This window comes from Mandrillus leucophaeus, unplaced genomic scaffold, assembly GCF_000951045.1.
Source record: "Mandrillus leucophaeus isolate KB7577 unplaced genomic scaffold, Mleu.le_1.0 Scaffold544, whole genome shotgun sequence".
Lineage (NCBI taxonomy): Eukaryota > Metazoa > Chordata > Mammalia > Primates > Cercopithecidae > Mandrillus > Mandrillus leucophaeus.
In genome coordinates this window covers 1,465,110-1,483,900 of record NW_012105853.1, presented here as the reverse complement: position 1 = coordinate 1,483,900, position 18,791 = coordinate 1,465,110, and the positions used below count along the sequence as shown (strand labels likewise).

Below are 18,791 nucleotides of genomic sequence, written 5' to 3'. Positions count from 1 at the left end.
AGCCAGAGTCGCAGGGATGGAGCGGGAATGAGAGGTGACTGCAGAGGATGAGGCAGCGATCAGGGCACCCTAGGGGTGTGGTGTGGCGCGTTGGTGGTCAGTGGTTTGCGGAGAGGAGGCACATGGGATTAAGCAAACACAAAATCCCAGTGGGCCTGAGGATGTAGACAGGGCACCTTAGAAGTGCAAAGCGGCTTTAGTCACTTCCCTTGGGTGAGATTTGTTTAATGGAAGCTTGCAGCTTCTCAGCACTTAGCAGGTGCTGACGGGGGCATCACAATATTGTGAAATGCAGCTGTGAAGCCGACTTCATTACCAGCTTACCTGGTGATGAAGCAGCCGCCTTAGTTAGCACTGATGGTTGGGTATGACAGAGCTAAAATTGAACTTGGCAATTACCGCTCATGAGAGGTTCTCGGTGCTGGGAAAGGAAGGTTCCGTGGAAATCAACCCTGGTAATCACAGGGTTTAAAATTAGTCAGTTACTATTAAGGTTGCTCTGTCAGCGTATGCTTCAGGGTGATGTGAGGGAAGGGGGCGTGGAAGCTTGGGTTTGGGCCGTTGTAGGTTACCTTATGTTCACCTGCACTGCATTTAAGAAAAAAAGTTGGTTCTAGGACAAAGGTTTGAGAGTCCCAGTGTTAATATCATGGTGCAGGGTCGCCATTTGGATAATAGGTGATTTTAAAGCCCTGTTCTTTTTCTTTTTTTTTTTTGAGATGGAATTTCGCTCTTGTTGCCCAGGCTGGAGTGCAATGGTGCCATCTTGGCTCACTGCAACGTCTGCCTCCCAGGATCAAGCGATGCTCCTGCCTCAGCCTCCTGAGTAGCTGGGATTACAGGCACGTGCCACCACACCTGGCTAATTTTTGTATTTTTAGTAGAGACGGGGTTTCACCGTGTTAGCCAGGTTGGTCTCGAACTCCTGACATCATGTGATCCACCCATCTCGGTCTCCCAAAATGTTGGGATTACAGGCACGAGCCACTGTACCTGGCCTAAAGCCCTGTTCTTTTTATTTGCGTAAGCTCACACCCTCTCTCAGCTTTGGTGTTTTCTATTGACTTGAACGCGTTTCCTGACTCGCTTCTGGCCTCTCCTTGGGATGTCGCGCAGGAAGAACTCAGCTCTCTGTGGGTTCCTCCTTGCCCCAGAGGAAGGAATGATGTGATATGGTGGAAGGTTCCTGAGTCCTTCACAGAGTTGTTTTTGGTAAACCTTGGCTGGGACATCTCAGCAATCTCAGAATGTTTGTCTCCATTTTGTGAATGGAGAAGACAGCAAGGGGCTGAGATGGGCTTGGTTGCTGCTGTAGTGAAAATCAAAGGACAAAGCTTATAATGATTCAATTGTGAGTTTGCCTGGGCTGTGTGCACTGACCCTCATGAATAAGAAGATGGAAGTCAACTCATTGCTGTGAGCCTCAGCTTCCTCATCTGTAAAATGGGAACTTGTTTTGTGCAGGTGTGAGGATTAAATGACATCATCAAAGCACAGTAGAACCTCAGCATGGCGGCTGTTGGCTATTAACAGTGGTGGTTATGGACCAGACCAGGCGCTTTCCATCGATGACAGCTGCTTTGCACAAAAACCCCACCAGGAGGGAACTGTTATTCCCATCTTAACATTAGTAAACAAAGGCTCAGAGAGGATCTAAGTTTGGCCAAGATCTAAAGGTACAGCCAGAATTCAAACCCAGGCATTCTGGCCACAGAGCCCGGTCATTGTCCCTGCCCCTCACCCTGGGAAGAGCTGAACAACAAGGAAACAACATGACTCATGCCTGTCATCCCAGCACTTTAGGAGGCCAAGACGGGAGGATTGCTTTAGGACAGGAGTTAGAGACCAGCCTGGGCAACATAGTGAGACCCTATTTTTACAAAAAAGGAAAAAATACAAAAATTAGCAGCGTGTCGTGGCACATGCCTGTAGTCCCAGCTACTCAGGAGGCCGAAGCAGGAGGATCTCTTGAGCCCAGGAATTCAAGGCTGTAATGAGTTATGATCACACCACTGCACTGCAGCCTGGGCAATAGAGGGAGACCCTGTCTCAATAAATAAATTAATTAAATAAATACATATATAAATAAAAAAAAAAGAAAAGAAGAAAATGAGCAGCCTGGACAAGCTGCCTCCGTGGATAAGAAGAGAGAAGCATTAAAACTGAAAGATCATTTCCAAAAGGCTGCAGCTCCTCCACAGGAAGCTGAGTCATCTCTCTTTGTTTTGAACCATAACCATCACGTTGCCTCAGAATCTGAAAAATTTAAAAAGAACTACAAAAATGCTGAGTTTCTTCATGGTGCAGAGGCCCTTCTTGTCTCCACCCCAGAAGGAGCTGAGCAGAGGGGCCATAGAGATGGGACCCCCTCCTCCAACCCGCATTAAATACCTCCAGCTGAAGATTTATTGCAAAGCCAAGAGCACTGCACCTGGAATCCGGTCTCACACCCTGGGATTTGCCTTGCTAAGCCTCCGTTATCCAACCTGCCAGGCAGGTGCACCTGCCCCAGCCCTGCCTTCTCTGTGGGGCTGGTGCTCTCGGGATGTATAAGTCAGGATTGGGAGGATGCCTTCTCACCTGCACACCCGTGGATGATACGATCACAACTCCAAAGGCCTCCTCCCAGTACTTTTGGCAGAATCCAGTCCAGAATCTGGGCCTCGGCTTAGCTCCTATAAACTCTCTCTCCTACAGATGGTGGGGTTCAGTAAGCGTTTGATGAAGAATGCAGGGGCTTTCTGTGCTTGTCTGGTATCACCCAGCTTCTGCCTTTTAAAATGCCTTGTTCCTTCTCTATGTACTCAAACTCTACCCCTTCTCCAAACCTCACCTTTTCATGAAGCCCTCGCCCAGGCGACCACCCTGAGACCCTTAGCCGTGAGCACTGTCTCAATTATATCATAGTTACTCACCTCTGTGTGTGAGCTGGGCTTCCTGTGAGGACAGGGGCAGTATTCTGTTCACACATTGCTCCAGCTTCTGGAATTATGACCTATGTGAAGTAGGGAGGAGGCAAAGGTAACAAATAGAAAGTTTTCTGAGTGAATAAGTAAGTGAATGAATACATAAATGGTACTTGAAGGATTTTTACCTTTGTGTTTTCTCTGTGACAATCAATTATACCTTTCACTTATCTCTTGTTTCTGATGAACAAGTTTAACATTTAACAAGCAACATGGCTTCTTTCAACATCAACAAATGCCCATCATTTTCATGGCTGCATAGTATTCCATTCTGTGGACAGCTGTGATTTATTTATGCAATCCTCTATCAATGGACTTTATTGTCATTTTCATCTTCTTATAAATAACGATGCAATAAATATCCTTGTCCACACAAATTTGAGCCTAGAAAGTTCTTTCTCATCCTAAGCTTATATAACTATTCATGGAGTTTGTTTTTGCACGCTTACAGCTTTGTGTGTGTATGTGTTTCTAAATCTTTGGTATGTCTGAAATTTTCATCCATCTTTGTATCACAGTGCAAAATGCATCTCTCTTTTGCCTTGAGGCAAGTGTTATGTGCCTTGGATCTATGAGTTGTGTGCACTTTCTATTTGGTGAGTACCTACTATGTGTCAGGCCCCATGCTGGGAGCCAGGACCCAGAGATGAGCAAGACAGATGATCTTGACCATCAAGAAGCTCTGAGCCTAGCGAAGAGCAATAAACACAGAAACAAAAGCCGTCAAACACATAAGCAGAAACCATTGGCTGGAGGAGTGTGCCATGGACAGAGTGATTCAGGTGCAGGTGAGATTAGAGGAGCTCTCTGTGGGGAGGAAGGAGATCTTTGAGCAGAGCTGGAAGGATGAGAAGCAGTCCGTTGTGTGAAGGTCAGGGGAGGAGCATTCCAGGAAGAGGGAACAGCATGAAAAAGGTACAGAGGCAGGGAAGCAAGATTTTTTCCTTTCTGGAGCCTTTTGTAATCCCCCTTCCAGCCCCTCCCTCCTCCTGCAGACACGCTGGGCACCAGCCCCTTTCGTCACATGAAATTTGCTGTTCCTAGGCCGTTCTCTCTGTCACTTACTTTAGTATTGTTACAAGTGTTCAGGAATAGGATGATTCCCCAGAGCTCTTCCTGCTTAGTCTGGATCCTCTCAGCTCTGTGATGCCTCCTCAGCAGCCTTTGCTGCTTCTGAAATGTCCAAAAAATTAAAATTAGTTTAATATCACTCGGCACAGTACATGACACTTAATAGGTACTATTATCCCCATTTTACAGGTGAAGAAACTGAGGCTCAGGGAAGTTAGCCATTCCAGCAGGCAGAGCTAGGATTCGAACCCAGCTCTGTCTTATTTCAAAGTCTGCCTTCTTCATGGAGCCCTAGTTTAACAGCATTTGTGTGAAAGCTGATGAGAGACTGCTGGTTAATCCTTAGTGCCTTGGGCCAGCTTTATTCCAAGCCTGATCAAGGCTTGTGGTGGGTGACCTTGGCCTTTGGCCTGATGGCTTCAGAAGAGTGGAAGGGAAGAGGGGGGCGGTTCTTCTTTTTTTGTTTTAAATTACAAATGTAATACATGCTTGTGGTAAAGAAAAAAAAATGAAGCAAGCAAGAAAAAGCAGCAACTGAAAATATCTCCTCCTCCCTAGTGTAACCGCTATTAACAGCCTGGTATCTTTTATAGTCCATGTTCAAACACATACATATACACCATTATTGTTTTTATAAAAATGGAACCATGTCCTTGACTTTTTCTCTCAGCCAGTTCCAAGTCAGTACCTACACGCCTTCCTTGTTCCATCGGATGTATTTCAATTTATTCAACCAGACCCTGGCTTTCAACATTTAGCTGTCTCTAATTCTCTCTGTAACAAGCAACATCCTTGGGCATGCATCCATGCACTGACTACAGGTATTTCTGCAGGATGGATGCTCAGAAGTCTAATTGCTGAATGAAAGGGCATGCAAGTTTCACACGTTGACAGGTGCTGCCAGTTTGCCTTCCGAAGGCTCTTCCAGTGCAACACCCCTCCCAAGGCAGTGTGTGTGAGTGGGGAAGGCTCTTAAGCCACAAGTGACGTGGAGCTGCGCTGTATTTAGGGGCTGCCTCCCCTTCTGCTCCCCCAGACCTGGCGTGGAGACCGCCACCAGGAGCTCCGAACACACAGGCCCAAATTGGAATAGGAGATGGATTTTGATAAAAGAGGTTAAATAACAGGTTTTTCCATTTCACCTTACACGAACGGGATGGGGGGGGGTGGGGGTGCTGGGCCTCCAGCCAATAGAGGACCAAGAGTTGTCAGGAGGGCTTATAAAGCTTGCTATTTCTGGCATTTTTTTCCTCTTTCTCTGCTGATTATGCAGCAGACTCGCACAGAGGCTGTCGCGGGCGCGTTCTCTCGCTGCCTGGGCTTCTGTGGAATGAGACTCGGGCTCCTTCTACTTGCAAGACGCTGGTGCATTGCAGGTGTGTTCCGCAGAAGGTAAGCAGCGGGTGCCCGCCGCCCCGTGAAGTGGAGGCGGTCAGGCCGTCCCTCTGGGCTGAAGACAGGTGATGTCTGGATGGGGGCAGGCAGGGACCTGGACTGGTGCTTGTCACATTTTGGAATGAAGATGCTTTAGAGGGGCCAGGAGGCCTGCAGTTGGCAGCTCCTCCTTGGAGAGGAATTCTGGAGGCGGTTGGGGCTGGCCTCTGGAGAGCAGGGTCAGGCTGTGGCCTTGGTGCCCAGGCTGCTCGGGAGCATTCATTCATTCATTCAGCACACCCTACAGTAGGCCTGGCCAGGTGTGGGTTGGGGGTCTGGCTGATTCAGACTGGAAACAATGGGAGCAGTGATGGGGATGGCCCATGGCTTGGGAGGAGCCCAGAAAACACCTGGGCTAAAGAGTGACAGGGGCCTTCCAAGAAGGCAAGAGGGGTGAGAAGCAGCTGAGGACGTCACCAGGAATGCCCGAGCTGCCTCTTCCACTGGATTTTGGAGTTTGAGGAATCAATAAAAATTCCTCCCCAAATTTGGTGAATGCCACCTTTTCCTTTTGTTAAGGAAGGACATTGAAAAATAACCAGTTGGGATCTCCACGCACCATACTTTTGTAGAAGAAAGGACAGCAACAAATGAAAAAGGACCTAGTCAGACTTAAGGGGACACACATGCCCTTAATAGGTGGCAGAGATTTCAAATGCAGAAACCTAACTTGAATGGCCATCCCAGCTGTGCCTGGTAGGCTATCTTGGTGATAGGAGTTGGCTGGGTTGGGGGCGGGGCTTGTTGCTGTTGATGGCGCTGTACCCAGCAGACCAGGAGGCCCGACCTCTTCTGGAGCTCTCATTTATCACAGCCATTGGTGAAATCTGGCTTCAAGCATGTGCGTCCCAGCAACAGAAGCCTCCCGCTCAGGTCCGCTTTCCGTCATTTGGAACATCCTGGGTGAACCGGGAGAGACCAGGAAACACCAGCTTCTGTGCCTCCTGGGATGGTTTCCACCTTCTCCACTGTGGGTTTGAAAGCCTGCAGGAGGCAGCGGGCCCAGGTCTGCAAGGGAAGGCTGAGGAGCCAGCTGGCCCCAGAACGTAGCTAACTGGGGTCTGGGTTAGGCACTGCTTACAAATCTCAGCTCGGCCACAAATACAATCTGTGACATAGGGCAAGTTCCTTGAGCTTTCCAAGTCTCAGTCTCTTCATCCATAAAATGGGGACACTGATGCCTACTTGTGTTGTCATGATGGTGTGTATGTATAAGCATTTACGTGTGTTCATGTGTATATGTATGCACACATGCACGTGTTCACACACTGCATGACACTGCCTGGTAGGTGGAAGGACCTCATTAATGAGGCATGAATGAATGAGCTAATAACCTAGGATGTCGGCTCAGCTCAGGAGGAGGGCGTGACTCACAGGGGCATGTGTTTGTGTGCATCTGTGTGTATGATCCAGGGAAATCGCTTCTTGTGCTTAGAGTCAGAGGCTCTGGAATCTGGGGAGCTTGAAGGGAGGGCCACGTCTGTTTCACAGCCCTGGCTGATAGGAATTCTTTGTGTTTCTGGTCACTTTCGTGGGTTCTTGACTTGGAGAGGAGTTTATGGCAGAGACTGGCCATTTTGAAACAGAACCAACCGATCCTTTTAGTGTTAACAATTCCTGAACAACTTACTGAATACCACTCATCAGCACTGTGTTGGCGGCGCCCTGGGAAAACAGCCAGCCAGTAAGCCAGCGTTCAGATTGCTACCTGACGACCTGTTTGCTGAGAGCCCCTGGCTGGGAAGGAAGGTACTGGAAGGAAGGGAGTCTTGGAAGGGAGAGAGTGGCTGAGAATTGCACCCCTACACATGCTCCCTGCCTGGAGAACAGAAGCTGACCCAGGTTTAAGACCTTGTTTGAAGTCATGGCTCTGTTCCTTGCTTGCTGTGTGACCTCAGCACAGCAACCTCTCTGAGTCAGTTTCCTTGCCTATAAAATGACAGATTGTTAGGAGGACTAAGTGGGATAAAATATATAAAGCACATTGTTGGTGCTCAGTAAATAACGTGTTCTCCTGGGGAGGGAAGAGGCCCTAGAGAGCCTTTGCCTGAAACCAGGGTGTCTGCTGGCATGCAGGGGCCCAAACACAGCGGGCACCTGCTGAATATTTATGGGAAGAATGAAGGTGTGCAGAAGTGGGAGGCCTGAGTTGCAGGGCTTTTCCTGCCATTAGTAATTGCTGTGTGATCTTGGGCCAGTTCTTCATCCCCTTTGGACCTCTGATTCCCTCAGAAGAAGAATCCAGGCTGATGGCCTCAACCCCTGGTCTTCCACTGTATTGGAAATCGGGTGTGTGGGAGCCTCCAGAGCAGGATGAGCTTCATGTTTGAAATTAATTTCCTTTCCTCAGCCGGCGGCATCCCTGATGACTCTCCCCTGCTGCATTGTGCATGAACAAACCGGTAATTAATGAAATTGGGAGCAGGGGCATGGAGGCGAGGTTTCCCGTGGAGGCAGCTGGGGGCCTACTGGGGCAGCCTCTGTGCCACCCACTGGGAGGCCCAGGGCTGCCCAGAAGCTGCCATCTCTGTCTAGCCAGGGGGCCCGGCAGATGTTCACACATCTGGACAGTTGCAAAGTGAGACCTGAAATATCATAGATGGGGAGATGGGGAGTGAATTCTCCAGCTTCTCCTGGGCCTGGGGAGCCATTTTCCAGGGAGGGCCTTGGGAACCTCCTGCTGTTGGGTGTTGAGCTGATCCTGGAGTAGGAATTGGGTGGACCTGGATTTTCAGCCTTTGCTCTCTTGACTTCTAGTTGTGAGGCTCGAGGCAGCTCACTTAACCTCCCTGGGTCTTCTTTGCTGTGAAGAGAATGGAGGCCATGGGAGCAGCTGCCCCCAGTCATGGGGGGATTGGCGTAGAAAGGCAGCTTTGATTTGCATGTCCTCACCCCAGGGGGCTCATCTGGAAGGAGACAGTCACTCTCAATGGCCCTTTTCCTGATTCACACCCCCCCCACTTCAAAATTCCCCTTCTACTTTGTGCCCACTTTGTATATATGACTGTCCACTCCTCGGCTTAGGCCACAAATGTGGGATCATCTTTGACCCCTCTGTCTGCCTTACGCCCTGCATCTAATCCGCCTGCACGTGCTGCTGGCTATACCTTCAGGGTGCAATGTTGTCTCCCTGCTTCGCTATTACCTGTCACTGGGGTGACTGCAGGAGCCTCCTCCCAGGCCTCCCTGCCTCCACCCTTCCCCCTTAGTCTGTTCCGCTCACAGCAGCCAGTGGGATCTCTGAGAACCGCCTGATGCACACATCCCTCCCTGCTTAAAGCCTGTGGTTGGGTGTCTTTTATAATCAGCTGGATCTGTTCTGATATCTTTAATATACCCACCTGGGGGAGCTGGGCACCTGTCTGACCTCACTTTTTGCAGTCCACAAGCTAGCTTCTGCCTCCTGCAGAATCACTGTCCTGCTCCCTCCTAAATCCCCTTCCTCACTGACCAAGCTATTGTGCCTCTTAATTTTGCTTTCAGACCCCTTTGTCCAGAATGTGTCTCTTACCCCTTGGACTCCTGTTTATTCTTGCAGGTGTGGTCACGACGTCCATGGCTTTCCAGAAGCCTTCTCTGATTTCCCCTGCTGTCTACCCGCAACTGTCTGAGCCAGGGTCCCCTTCCCTGTGCCCACTTCAGTCATTGTCCACCCCATCAGTGCTGTGATGCTCTGGGAGGACATCACCCACGACGATGTACCTTTATTCTCACACATGCTGCAAAGCCAGACAGCACAGGAGTATTAATTTAGGCAGTAAATGCCAAGACCTCCCTGCAAATTAAGGGCCTTCAGACCCAGACGGACTGGAGTAGGATCCTCAAACTGTGGTTTGATTTGGCTGTGTGACCTTGGACAAGTCACCTAGCCTCTCTGAGCTTGGAGGGTCACGAGGATTGACGAGATGACATGTATAACAAACATCCTCCTCTTTCCCACTTGCTGGATAGTCATGTTTCCAAAGACACTTGGAATGTTTAACCCCTCACATTTGCTCTGAGCAGAGCAGACTCAACCATGCGCACAAGGAGCCCACCACAGAACCCCAAACAGGAGCAAAAATAGCAGCCATCAGGGCAACCTGAGTTGCAGAAGCCACAGGAAGAAGCCGCAGGCCAGGCGGATGTCAGCTGCTCTGAGGCCCCGCTGAGGTTCCTCGGATGTGCCGAGCTATGCAGCCCTCACGCCTGCCCTCGCTGGCTCCCCAACCACAGCATCAGATAAGGCCGGTGGAAAAAGTGCTGGCTTCCTCTCTCTGGGGAGGGGTAATCTCAGTGCCATCTGCAGGGCACACTCCATCCCCAGTTGCCTCTCTGGCCTCCCCTCCCCCTGCTTGCTCTGCCCGTCTTTGCTGGTCTCTTTGCTGACCAAGGTCACACCTGCCAGTGGCTCCCATCTTAGGGCCTGTACACAGGTTGCTGGGCCCTGGAATGCTGTCCCCAACACATCTGCTAGGCTCACTCCCTCACCTCCTTCCAGTCATGGCTCCACTATCACTTCCTCAGTAAGGCCCATCTTGACTGCTCTGTTTAAACTTGCATACCCCCCATCTCGACGTTCCCAATACCCCTGACCTGCTCAACTCTTTCTTTCTGTAGACCATGAAAATCACTTATTGACTATGTATTGTTTTCTGTCTCCAGTGCAAGAGCATAAACTCCAGGGGTCTTTGTTCATTGCTGTCTCCCAGGAGCCCAGAATAGTGCCTGGCACCATTAGATGCACAGCAAATATTCTTTCAGTGCATGGATGCATGAGTGCATGAATAAGAACCAGCCCAGCAATCAGAAGAGGTTCAGGCCAGATTTTGGGGTGAGGGGGGTTTGTTTCTGGGCTCCAGGCCCCAGGGATGGGCTCACATAGTCATTGAGGATTCTGGCCCCAGGATTCACCTGCACTGGCCAGAAGCCCCTGCTGACCTTCAGGGCGATAGCTGTCTGGGGCCAGAGAAGCGTCCGGAAGCCTATGGTCCCCTTCAGGAGCGACCCTTGCGGTAAAGAGTTTGCTTTGGAGCCACATTGTTGTGGGTTTGAATCCCAGCTCCACCACTTCCTAGGTAGAGAGCCTTCACCTCCACCTCTCTGTATTTGAGTTTTCTACCTTTAAAACAGAGTACATAGGCCGGGCGCAGTGGCTCATGCTTGTAATCCCAGCACTTTGGGAGGCCAAGGTGGGCAGATCACTTGAGGATGGGAGTTCAAGACCAGCCTGGCCAATATGGTGAAACCCCGAATCTACTAAAAATACAAAAAAAAAAAAAAAAAAAAAAAAAAACCCGGGTGTGCTAGCGCACACCTGTAATCCCAGCTACTCGGGAGGCTGAGGCAGGAGAATTGCTCGAACCCAGGAGGCGGAGGTTGCAGTGAGTTGAGATCATGCCATTGCAATCCAGCCTGGGCAACAAGAGCAAAACTCTGTCTCAGAACAAAACAAAAGTAGCAAATTCCAACCTTGCTTGGGTGGTGATTATGAGGGTTACATGCAATGTAGGTAAAGTGCCTGACTCATGGTAGATGATCAGCACATGATAATTGCTGTTCAACTTATATGTTTTTTAGAGAAAGGGTCTTGCTCTGTCACCCAGGCTCTAGTGCAGTGACATAATAGCTCACTGTAGCATCAAACTCCTGGGCTCAAGCAATCCTCCCATCTTAGCCTCCTGATGAGGACTACAGGTGCATACCACCATGCCTGGCTAATTAAAAAAAAATACACATATATATATATTTTTTAAGAGATGGGGCCTTGCTATGTTGCCCAGGCTGGTGTCAAACTCCTAATCTCAGCTATCTTCTCACCCTGGCCCCCCAAACCTCTGGTATTACAGGTGTGAGCCACTGCACCTGGCCTAAACTTAACTGAGCATGTTAGGGTTTTCATGCTGTAACAACCCCCTGAATCTCAGTTGCTTATAAGGAAGGCTTATTTTTGCTCTTACTATATGTTCCATGACAGTCAGCAGAGAAGGAAGAGTTGGGCTCTGCTCCACAGATCACTCAGAGCTGTAGGTTGGCCAAGTCTTGACCATCTGGAACCTTGCTGGTCCTCTAGAGAGAGCCTGCAGATCTCAAGTTTGCTTTTCTATACTTCCACCCAGAAGGAGACCCACGTTGTTTCTGCTCATAACCCATTGGCCTAAACTAGACACATGGTTCCAATAAATGGCAAGGGGAGCCCGAGGTGTAGTGTCCTGTGTGCCAGGAAGGAGAGGAGAGCCAGATATTGGAGAGCAGTAGTCAAGTCTACCACAGCAGGTGCTTCCCACTCTGCCTTCTCCAGACATATAGGCGGATTGAGACACTTCTCACAGGACTCACTGTGGGTGTTTGAATAATGACCCTTAAGTATAGCCAGGTCCTAATCTTTGAAACCTGTGTATGTTGCTTTAAATGGCAAAAGGGGCTCTGCAGATGTGATTAAGGATCTTGGGATGGGGAGAGTATCTTGGGTTGTCCGGGTGGGCCCTGTAGAATCACAATGGTCCTTGTAAGTGAGGAGGGGGTACAGAGTCAGGAGAAGGTAATGTGAGGATGGAAGGAGAGACTGGGGTGATGTGCTATGAAGATGGAGGAAGGGACCACAAGTTAAGGAATACAAGCAGCCACTAGATGCAGGAAAAGGCAAGGAAATAGATTTTCTCCTAGAACCTCCAGCGCAACCAGCCCTGATGACACCTTGGTTTTAGCCCAGTGAGGTTGATTTTAGACTTCTGACTTTCCAGAACTGTAAGAGAATAATTTTTGTGTTTTAAGCCACCCGTTTATGGTGATGTGTGACAGCAGCCCTAGGAAACTAATATATCACCTTCAGTCAGAAAATCATTTGAAACCCACTGCATAGAAGCCTCCTCTGTCTGCTCAGACAGGACCGACCCTTTCCTCCTGTCTCTTGTGGCGCCCATTGCACCCATCTGTCATCACGTTCATGCACAGGCAGAGGTGTCTCTTAACATAGTCCTTCCACTCCCAACCCCCATGCTCCAACATGCACACGCACACCCTCAGCCACTCTTTGAGCCTCTCATTGCTCGAGCTGATCCGGGTTGGTGTTCGTCCACGTCTGTAGGAATGCAGGGCAGGCCGGTGGCAAGGTCAATATAAAGAACTTGTCTCTAGGCAAAGGGCCCTGGCATGCCCCAGAAGTGGCTCAGTTGGCGGAAGAGTAGAGGCCCCATGGGAGATGGTGGGAGGGTGAAGGATGGTGAAATCAGCAGGGACCAGGTCGAGCAGGACGTTGGAACCAAGAGATAGAGGTGAATCTTTGTTTTGAAGACAGAGGGGAGCCTTAGAAGGGTTTCGGGCAGGGGAGCGACTATGGATGACTGATGACTGAGATCTCCTGGTTTGTGACTAGGTTAGAAGACTGTCTTTGTCCTCCCATCTTCTGGAAGTCGACTCTATGCCAGACACTCCTGAGCTATGCTTTTCATAGGATTTCTCGTGCATTCATTTTATAGAGGAGAAAGCTGAGACTCAAGGAATGGAACCTCATGGAATCCATCCTCCATGTGGCTAGCTGAGTCATCTTTTAAACTGTAAATTAATGCATGTTACTCCCCTGCAAGAACTCTCCAAGGGCTTCCCATTTAGGATGAAATCTGAGTGCCTTATGGTGGCCCTAGGACCCCATGTCACGTCCTTGCCCCGCACCTCTGCCTACTGTGTCCTGCGCATTATTCCCCCTGCATGTGAGAGCTTCTACTTGTGGACCTCAGGGACTTCGCGTTGCTGCTCCCTCTGCCTTACATGCTCCCACCCACGACTTGTTGCCTGACAGCCTCCTCCTCTCCCTTCCGGGCTCCCTCAGTTTAATTGCGGCCTCTACAGAGAGACCCTCTGTCTCTGCACTTCCTGTGTTTGCTGCACAGCACTTAGCACGATACAATGTGTGACCACCTTTGTGTGTTTGCTTGCTTGTTGCCTGCCTCCTGCGGTGGACTCTGAGGCCTGCAGGGGCTGGGACTGTGTCTACCTTGCTTCTTATTGTGTCCCAGCCCCCAGGACAGGACCTGGCTTGAAGTGGGGCACTCAGCAAACCTCTGCAGAAGGATGAAGGATGTGTCCTGGGTGCAGAGGATGCGGGGAGCTCTGGACCTTTGAGGGTGGCTGAAGGATCCTGGACCTGCCTCAGAGGACAGATACCATGCAGGGGCCAGCTGAGGAGGAGTGCCAGTGGTTTCTCTGGGCACCTGGGAAGCCCCATTCCTGTTGCACCTGGCCTTGACCCACTCCCTGTGCTGTCCACATTCCCTGTCACGTTAAACGCTCTGCCTGCCATTTCAGCCTCTGGGAGGATCCATGAGGGTGCAGGGAAAGACATCAGACCTGGGTTTAGATCCCAGTTCAGCCACTTAATAGCTATGAGACCTTGCACAGTTTCCTTTAACTTTCTGAGCCTCAGTTTCCTCCTGTGTAAAATGGGCATACAGAGGGACAGTCTCCTAGCACATGAGTCCTGGTGCTTGATTCAGCTTGAAACTGCCTTATCTGCAATCCAAAAAGCCCTGCAACCAGAAGTTGTTTTATATGCTGCAAACTCATTTGGCCCCCAAAATCTGACCTGAGCTGACGCGAGGCTCTTTGTCATCTTTACTTACCCCACTTGTGTGAATATTCATATGTTCCACTGCAGAAATATGAATGTGTTCCATTGCAGGTGTTGCCTGAGGCTCCACTGAAGCTATGGCATAATTTGCAGAATTTGCACTTCATTACTTTTCTGAAATTCAAACAAATTCTGAAACTGCACGAGTTCTGGCTGAGAGCTGTGGATCTGTGTATGTGAGTCGCTGCCGAAAACCCTCCTGGGGCACAGGAGGGCCCATGGAGGCCTCTGGAAGCTATTGCAGAGCCTGAAACCCCACGTTTCCCCTTGGCTGGCTTCTGGTTTCTCGGCAGCCAGTGTCTTCTTAGCCACCTGGGGTTATGTTGGTTTTGCTGGTTCAGGGGCAGGGGTTAAAGCTTAGGGCAGGGTGAGCCCAGGTACTCAAACATTTCTGATGTGAATTTAAAAGGAGATTTTTTTTTTTAAATGAATCATCAGAAGAAAGAAATCAGAAGGAAGTGTGTGACCAAGGAGAGGAAATTAGGGTTTGCAAATTGCATGAGTCACCCCCTTTCTGACTCCTGGGTGATCCCTTGCCCTTGGCAATTTTCACTCATCTCTGAGACTCTCAAGGCCGTATTCTACACAACATGCTGGGGCTGTCGTGGTTTTATTCTGGCTCCAAACCTGCTTCTCATTCTAACCATCAGTATAAATTTCTATTTTTGAATGACTGCCACGCTGTTTTACTTATTGCGTTAGCCAGTGTTTCTTCCCTGCCCAAGCCCTGCTCAGACTCCTGTTTCCCCATCTTAGCATCTGCAACCCATTCTCCACCCAGAAGCCAGAGGCCAGTTTCTGAAGTGCAGCTCACGTTCTAGGCTTTAGTCTCACCTCCCCAGTCTGGCCCTTGAAGCTCCCTTGTGATAAGGCCCTGCTTGCCTTTCTGTCTTATCTTGCACCACCTTTCTACTCCATGAATGGGCCCTTCCCTGCAGCTGCCAGGCTTTGGTGAATGCTGTTCCCACTGGCCTCTGCCCTCGCCTGGCTAGTTCTGTGCATGTCACGGGTAGATCCGCTTTAGAAACCACCTCTTCCATGAAGTCCTTTTACAAGGCCCTTTTCTAGGCCCCACGAACCTGGCTTCTCATCGACTTATCACCCACCCATATTCTGATTCCTGGTCCTGTCCCCTTCCCTAGACCATGAGCTCCAGGACAAAGACTCTGTGTCCACCAGTTGCAGTGGCTCATGCCTGTACTCAATCCCAGCACTTGGGGAGGCTGAGGTGGGCGGATCACCTGAGGTCAGGAGTTCGAGACCAGCCTGGCCAACATGATGAAACCCCATCTCTACTAAAGATACAAAAATTAGCCGGGCATGGTGGCGCACGCCTGTAATCCCAGCTACTTGGGAGGCTGAGGCAGGAGAATCGCTTGAACCCGGGAGGCCGAGGTTGTAGTGAGCTGAGACCATGCCACTCCACTCCAGCCTGGGTGAGAGTAAGGATCTGTCTCAAAAAGAACAACAAAAACCAAAAAACTGTGTTTTCTGTATATCACTTTACCATCCCCAGCACTCAGAGTAAAAGACTGTTTTAAGCAAGACTGGTTTAAGCCCTCGAGTCCTCGTCCCCTGCCTCTGGCTGGCTGTGTCTGCCTAAGAGTGGCCGCCATATTGTCTTCCGTTAAGCTGGAACCTGTTTCCCGTGTCAGCAGTGGTATGAAATATCCCAATTGCATTGCAGTAAGTTTGTTGTGTGTGCATTTCCCCACTTGCCATTGAATCAGGTGTCCCTTTTTCCCTTCCATATTTGTTTCTTAAGATAACACCTCTTGCGTGACTTTTGTTTGAATCCCATGTCTTTCTGTCTATTGGCATCTTGTTTTCTGTTTAATTTGACTGAGCTATTTCCACCTTGTATATATTAACTGTCTTAGAGTTGGCGCTGATATTTTCTTAGTCTGATGTCCTTTTCATTTTGGTTTTATTATGTTTTCTTCCACAGAAGATATTAATGCATATATATTTGAATCTGTCAATCTCTCTTCCTCTGTGATTGCTTTGAGGACTGAAGAAGTTATCCTGCCTCCACAGATCTGATAAACATTCTGTTCTGTTTTCTGATTGTTTCCCTGTAGCATGACTTTTTATGCTTAACTCTTTCATCTGTGTGGAGTGCATTTTGGTGGGTGTCTTTCTGTGGATATCTAGTTCAGTGTTCCTAAATAGGAACAGGATAACCCTCTTGTCCCCATTCTGTTTATTAAATAATTAGTCCTTGTCTCTGTTTGCAAAAGGCCAGACAAAATAGAGTAGCTCTTATAAGCATGAGCTTTAGCAGAATTAAGATTTTGGCCTTGCCACTTTGTGTGAGCTATGAGCACATTGCTTAGATTGAGCTTGTTTTTTCCTCTATAAAACAGGATGATGATATCTGCCTCCTAGGATCATTGTAAAGATTGAGCAGAAGATCTTGTGTAAAGCACATCACACGTTACCTGGCATAAAGTAAATGTCCTCCTTAATCTTGATACGTTTCTGTACCTGACTGGGTCCAACATTGTACTTTTCCTTCTGTTTCATTGATTTAAAATTCTTGTTTTCTGTTACTGCCACACTGCTTTAATTGTGGCTTCATGGAATGTTTCACTGTCTGGCCAGATTGGGCATCCTTCCGCTGCTCTTTAAGAATATTGCTTTAAACACACACCTGTTTTCTTTAGTGGATGTTGATTTTCTCTCTCCCATTCTGTACTGTAGCCCACCTCAGTGACTTCTAGACACCCCTTCTCCCCGCTCCCCAGCACACACACTGGTTTTCTCCACACCTGGCTGCCTAGCCTTTGCTCACTCTGGACTCACTGCCTCACAGGTACGTACCGACTGCTTTCATCTGGCGTATCTCCACCTTAGTGCTTTATCACCCCTCCGGGTGTCATCGTGCAGATACCCATTTTCCCTATGGATCTGAGCTTCCCTGGGAATTGGTTCTAGGTCCCTAGTGCCCCTCTGCACCTGGCATGTGGCCACGTACATTGTAGGTGCTGAGGTCAGGGCTTGGGGAAGACAGGAATGTTCACTGTGCCGTTGGACTTTTGACAGTAACTGGGCTAAATCTGGCTGCTTCTGGAGGTGCAGGCTTAGAGGACCCAACAATTTGGCGGTTGTAACTCTGGACATGCTGTTGCCAATAACGGTGGGCCATCTATCGGCTCTGGCCTTGGTTTCCCCAGTGGGATTTGCAGAAGCCAGAGGGTTAAAACCCTCCCAGCCCTGAAACCTCATTATTTATCTTAGAGGGTCCATAGTAAAGATGAGTTAGAATAACTCATTGGCACATGTTGTGCCTTCGAGTGCAGTTTTCTGATTTCTGGGAGAGAAAAGGCCTCTTAGGACAGAGCCACCCACTGCCCTCCTGGGTCTCCAGGAGACAGCCCAGATCTGGATCAGAGGGGTTCAGGAGTCAAGAACAGAGGGGTGGCTCTCTGCCTGGGAAGGCAACTGGGGTGAAAGCAGGGAGCTAGCCTTTCTCTGCACACTGCTAGGTAGCTTGCAAAACCCTGCCCGTTCCATTCCTGTTCTCCAGAGGAGGAATCTGAGGATGAGAGAGGTAAGATCCCTGCCCACTGCCACGCAGCAGCTAAGTGCAGAGCCTGGACTTGAACCTAGATCTGCCCGCTTCCAGAGCTGTGCTTCACCAGTGTTCTCACAGCTCCCAGTCCAGAGGCCGATGTTGAGACGGCACTTAAAAATACACCAGCAGTGTTTACAAATACCGTTTCCTGTGTTATCTGGTACTGATAGAAGGAAGTGAACCTGGCACTTTGTCTGTGTTAGGTTTGGGGTTAGAGGCGTAAGTGCCAAGTTCAGATGACCTAGAAAAACATTTCTAGGTCAAATTACAATTTCAAAGATTTCTTTTCTTCTTCTTTTTGAACCGCTCTAAGAGCGAACGCTGTCGTTGACATATTTCCCTTCCGACAACACGAGCCCTTTGTGGCGTGATTGAGGGCTTGTTTTGTAGTGCTGGGGAGAAAAATATCTTCCACATCATCTGCCGCTCAGTGTCTCAGGCACACTCGCTCCCCCCACACCACAGTGCCACCGACATACGCTCACGTGGCTTTTAGTTAATGGTCTTTGGCAAGAATCAGTTTTGGGACTTGTTCCCAACCGCTTGGATGATAGATAATTGTCAAATACAAATATTGGCAGCGCAGGGCAACCTGAGGCTCTAGACTGCTGACCGCAGCCCAGCCTCTGGGGAGAGCCGGGAGCTGGGCAGCTGCATGTTGTGGGAGGTAACGGGGCAAGACCTGGCAGCAGCACAGCCTTCTCATTACAGTGTAGGCTCTGGAGTTGAACTTCCTGGATTTGAATCCTCACTCCACCCCTTCCTAGCTGTGTGGCCTTGGGCAAGCTACATAACCTCCCTCGCCTCAGTCTCCTTATCTGTACAATGGGAGCCTCAGTAACTTACCTCGTGAGGTGGTTGTGAGGATTACAGGAATGGATATTTGTCATTCAATTAAGAGTGCCTGGCTTGTCATCAGTGTGATGTAAACACTGCACACATTCGTTCTAAGGAATAAACGATCGTAGCCATAGTGGATGCTGTCGTGTGTCACCCTAGTCCCTCCTTAGATCCAGGCACACATTGTGTCTGCTACTTAGAGTGCTGGCTGCCGCCCCTATCAGCTGAGCCTCTCTCTGGGCAGCTCCATGGTGCCTTTGGTGGAAAGAGGAAGCTTTGGCCAAGGTCATCAACACTT

General features: G+C 49.4%; 1 protein-coding gene across 4 annotated transcripts in view; it reads left to right on the top strand.

Annotated features, from left to right (window-relative positions):
- TOX2 (TOX high mobility group box family member 2) overlaps positions 1–18,791 on the top strand; it is a 157,382-nt gene that overhangs the window by 25,997 nt on the left and 112,594 nt on the right. Inside the window, exons 1-2 of one of the 4 annotated variants that reach the window (XM_011997664.1) lie at positions 5,305–5,417; positions 6,505–6,517. The exons of 1 other annotated variant lie outside the window; for it this stretch is intronic. In XM_011997664.1, the coding sequence (XP_011853054.1) occupies positions 5,305–5,417; positions 6,505–6,517 (126 nt within the window). Of the gene's footprint in view, positions 1–5,092; positions 5,430–6,504; positions 6,518–14,127; positions 14,253–18,791 lie in introns of those variants that run through there. 2 more of the 4 variants (XM_011997665.1, XM_011997667.1) reach the window with 2 other exon arrangements.